Genomic DNA, 4,416 nt, shown 5'->3' with positions numbered 1-4,416 from the left:
GACGGAAATGTTATGCCCCTTACCATATTGTGATGCCGTCCGGCCGGAGCGCAACATAAAACCATGTCTGCATTTGTGATTGGAGAAATGACAAACAACAAGTGCTACTCTACACTGCTCAAAACTCGTGTTTGAATCGTCAGTGGCAAATCCTTTAAATGAAAATGTACTTACATTCTGTGAGTCAGAACAGCCGGCATTGTAGTCTACTCTTCCAGGAAACAGTCCTCCATAAAATGCGCTGGACACATCTGAATATTTGGGTTGAACTGTTCTGGAACGTTGTTGTAAATACAACTTAACCACTGATTTCTAGTCGTGTCCATTTTTGGAAGGCCAAACAAAGTAGTTTCGCTTTCACAACGTAGCACACAGTGTCTTCACGACATGGCTGCAGCGGCAACGATACTACAGTGAGAATAAAAGTTATGCCTTCTTTCTTTGTGTGAACATTTGGGCGGTGTTATGCAAATCTTCCCAGATCGTGACGTAGGTATGTGGGGGCGTGTTAGAACGAGCCGTTTTAGGTCGGCGTGGTTGACTTAACTTTTATAAAGAATATCTCTTTGGATTTGAGACTTTAGTGTTTGCAACTTTACAGATCTTCTTTATGCACCAAGAGCTTGTAACACTTCAAAGAGAAAGGAAAAATTGAAATCGCCTCATATGACCCCTTTAAAACTTATTGGAAAATATTAATTTCTATCAGTGTGAAGTTGAACTTACCACCACACAGAATATGAAGAATATCAAAAACTTTAGGAGTCAGCTGTTCATGGTAGTCCTTAAGATACTAGCACAATAACACACTTAGCAAAATATTGTCTAATTATCGTTATTGATAAAATCCCAGTAAATATCGAGATATTATTTTTTGTCAATATCGCACACCCCTATTCATTGTGAAGATCTGGCTCAAAATACATTCCTCTCTTAAATGTGATTAGCTGAAGCAGCTAAACCTGTTTAATTGGACTTTAAAGGATGGAGTTGCTTAAGAGTTATTAAAGTTCATTTCATTCCTCTCAAGTGGGGCTTCAAGCCATCCCCTCACAGGGTGGTAAGCTTGAGATTGCAGGCACAGTGGTGGGTCAATGGGCTGGTAGTCGTCGTGGAAGAGGAAGAGCCTCGTTTCCCATACAGGTGGTGTCAGTTGGTGGACCAACCAGAGGGTAAGCATTACATTTTCAATAATTTTTTTACTGCCTGTTTTTATAGATAAATTCTTGCATTGACATGTTTGTAATTGTCTGTCCTGTAATATCATGTTTAATACTTTTATATTTACTCTTAGTAATGCTTCTCTTAGCCCTATTGTATTCTAAATTGACTTACTTGCTCATTCACTTTTTTTTTTGATAATTTAAATTGATTGCTTTTCTTTGAACAGTCGTCCAAGAGGTGTGATTTCTACTCCTGTTATAAGGACCTTTGGTCGAGGAACCAAATACCACACTAGAGGGTTCAAGAGTCAGGGAACATACCAGGTGAATCTTATTGTTTCCTACATTTTAAAATAACAAGAATACATATGCCGTTGTTCAAAAGTTTGGAGTAATGGCTGCTAAAAAAATCAGTATAAGCCATCACAGAAATAAATTGTTTTAAAAGTTACTAAAATAGAAATCAGTTATTTTTAATTATGTTTCATAGTATTACTGTATTTTTGATCAAATAAATGCAGCCTTGGTAATGCAGCATAAGAGACTTGTTTCAAAACCATTTAAAAAATCTTACTGACCACAAACTTTTGAATCATAGTTTATCAGTTGCAGCGGTCACATGTCCTGGGTTGTATGATTACGTTATTAAAATGCAGGGTGTGGTTATTCTTCAAAAATCAGTGATGGCATAATTTTTGATCGGATTGATGGATACTGACAGTAAAAAATGTTGCAAAATTAATTTTAACAGAGCAAGCCTGCATATGCTGCCTCAACCAATGAAGTGATAAAAGACAGAATGGAGCCGAAGTTGGTGACCAAAACACCGCATCTGCCCTTAGAAGGGTCCACAGCAGCAGAGAACGGCTTGGTGGAGGGTAAAGAGGCAGACCAGCTCAATGGGAACGAAGGGGAAAGTAGGGCTACAAACCAACCTGAAAGTGCCTTTAGCAATGAATCTAAGATGTGCAATACTAATCCTCATTTAAATGCACTAAATGAAGATGGCGAGGGCTGCAGAGATGAAGCTCTGGGCGCCGCTGTCTTAAAAACAGAAGAGTAAACCTATTTTTATAGAGAGGGTGAAGGTTGATGGAAGGTTACGTGTTAAGGAATATCTGGAAGGATGGAAGACCTACAGTTGGTGTACATTTTTTCCTCTCCGAAAGCGATAAATGAGGACTTACGAATTTTTGAAATCCCTCTTCGACATCAGCGAGTTAAACCAATCACAAAGTAATGATGAGGAAACCTCTCGGTAAAACATAAATATACAAGTCATATAGAGAATCGTACCAGTTTAATGATGAAAGACGGTGTTCTCCCTCGTCAATGATATTACGTGTTTCAAAACTGGTTACATGAAATGATTTTACTTTCTCGATGAAATGCAGAAATCTAAATACCGATTTTCATTTGCCAGTCTTTTAGTTTTAGTAAGTTGAGATTCAAGGACCATATATATATTTGCCATTGTAATTGAGTTTGTATTGTCACAGTAAATGCTTTTTTATTGTTTGAAAACGTAAAACTCACGATTTGAAAGACAAAACCAAGAACGCATTTCTCACGTGTCGTCACTGTGAGTTTACTTGTGTTTTAAATGTGCGGTTGTTTTGACATTGAGTAACTAGTATTACTGCTGCATCTTAAGTTCTGATGATTTTAATATGCCATACATTAGCGATTATAGGTAATGTCAAGAAATGGTTAGACAGATCTCACGAGTTGCAAATTAGCTCTTGAAAAACACCAATGTCTCTTTCCGTGTCAGAAAATGCCATGCATCAGTGGTTTGTTGAATCAAACGTAGCACATTAGTAAAACTGTCTCAGCTAAACTTTCTGCATGGCTCACGATTAAAAGAAAAAACAAACAAACAAAATGGTGTGTAGTTATAATGCATGTTGTCCTATTTCTTCCTTCATTACAAATACCGTGCCCATCTGCAAAATTTAAAAAAGCTGATAATCAGTAATAGTCCTATAAAAGGTGTTAATGATTAGTCAGTAACTGATTTGCGCTAACCTTAAGTTTATTATTTCTGTGATTTATTGACCTCTGTTGTATTTACTCCAACATTATTTAGCCACTTTAAATATTGTTAATCCTGGTGTACTCATCACTGTATACATTATTGTTCTCTGTTGCTGTTTTCCGTATTCATACTAGATAAAAAAATCGTTAAAAAAATGGCTTCGATCTTAAATTCTCCCCCCTTTTCTTAGCTCAGAACAAGTTTTGCGAAACGTTTGACCCTCCCATTTGAGAATTTAGCCTAAGCAAGTACACTTGTAATCATTTTGATGTTTACTTTAGTGTTTTCAGAATTTATAAACGTACTTCTAAATGAGAATCATTACTTCTCCATCTAATCCTGATGCTTTTTATTGCACATTAGTGATCAGAAATATGGTGTATTCCCCTCAGTCCCCTGCCGCAAGTCTAAGTAGGTTACCTTGACGTAAGTTGATCGGAGTTTCTTCCTAACTTATGGCTTGTAAAAGAATGAACTACTGTTGGGTTTGAGTGACTGTTGATGGTTTGTGGTGTGATGTATTTGAAAGAAAAAGAATGCAACTTACAATGCTTAATAAAAGTCTTTATTCTTTTAGAATAATTTTTTTGTATATGTGTGTTTTTAAGGGTTGATGGCTTGTCATCTCAAACTTTCCTCAATTTCTACTACAGGTTGCACATGCCTTTTTCCATGCTATCGCAGTATTGCAGCTTTGCTACAGCATGGGGATGTTTTCGGCCCCCTGCTGGAGAATAAACTGTCAAGTCATGATCTTTAGTAAAAGCTCCATGAAAACAGCAATGTTCGATAACAGGGTTTCTGCAGGTTTCAAAATGGTCTTAAAGAGTCTTAATTTGGGAAGTCGTGGCCTAATGGTTAGGTTGCGGGTTCGAGTCTCGTACTGGCAGGGATTGTAGGTGGGGGGAGTGAATGTACAGCGCTCTCTCCCACCTTCAATACCACGACTGAGGTGCCCTTGAGCAAGGCACCGAACCCCCAACTGCTCCCCGGGCGCCGTAGCAAAGAAATGGCTGCCCACTGCTCCGGGTGTGTGTTCACGGTGTGTGTGTGTGTTCATGGTGTGTGTGTGTGTTCACTGCTGTGTGTGTGCACTTTGGATGGGATAAATGCAGAGCACTAATTCCGAGTTTGGGTCACCATACTTGGCCACATGTCACTTCACTTTATTTGCCCTTCCATAAATTAAGGCCTAAATTCATAAATTCAGTGCAC

General features: G+C 38.2%; 1 protein-coding gene across 1 annotated transcript in view; it reads left to right on the top strand.

The window, feature by feature from the left end:
- Positions 1-3,767, top strand: part of LOC107727830 (constitutive coactivator of PPAR-gamma-like protein 1 homolog) — a 26,476-nt gene extending 22,709 nt beyond the window's left edge. Inside the window, exons 15-17 of the mRNA XM_016537842.1 lie at positions 1,031-1,172; positions 1,391-1,487; positions 1,915-3,767. Coding sequence (XP_016393328.1) covers positions 1,031-1,172; positions 1,391-1,487; positions 1,915-2,226 — 551 coding nt within the window. The 3' untranslated portion in view covers positions 2,227-3,767. The remainder of the gene's footprint in view (positions 1-1,030; positions 1,173-1,390; positions 1,488-1,914) is intronic.
- The last annotated feature ends 649 nt before the right edge of the window (positions 3,768-4,416 follow it).

This window comes from Sinocyclocheilus rhinocerous, unplaced genomic scaffold (genome assembly GCF_001515625.1).
Source record: "Sinocyclocheilus rhinocerous isolate Xijiao unplaced genomic scaffold, SAMN03320098_v1.1 scaffold576, whole genome shotgun sequence".
In the NCBI taxonomy this organism is placed as follows: domain Eukaryota; kingdom Metazoa; phylum Chordata; class Actinopteri; order Cypriniformes; family Cyprinidae; genus Sinocyclocheilus; species Sinocyclocheilus rhinocerous.
This window is presented reverse-complemented; position numbering and strand designations above follow the sequence as displayed.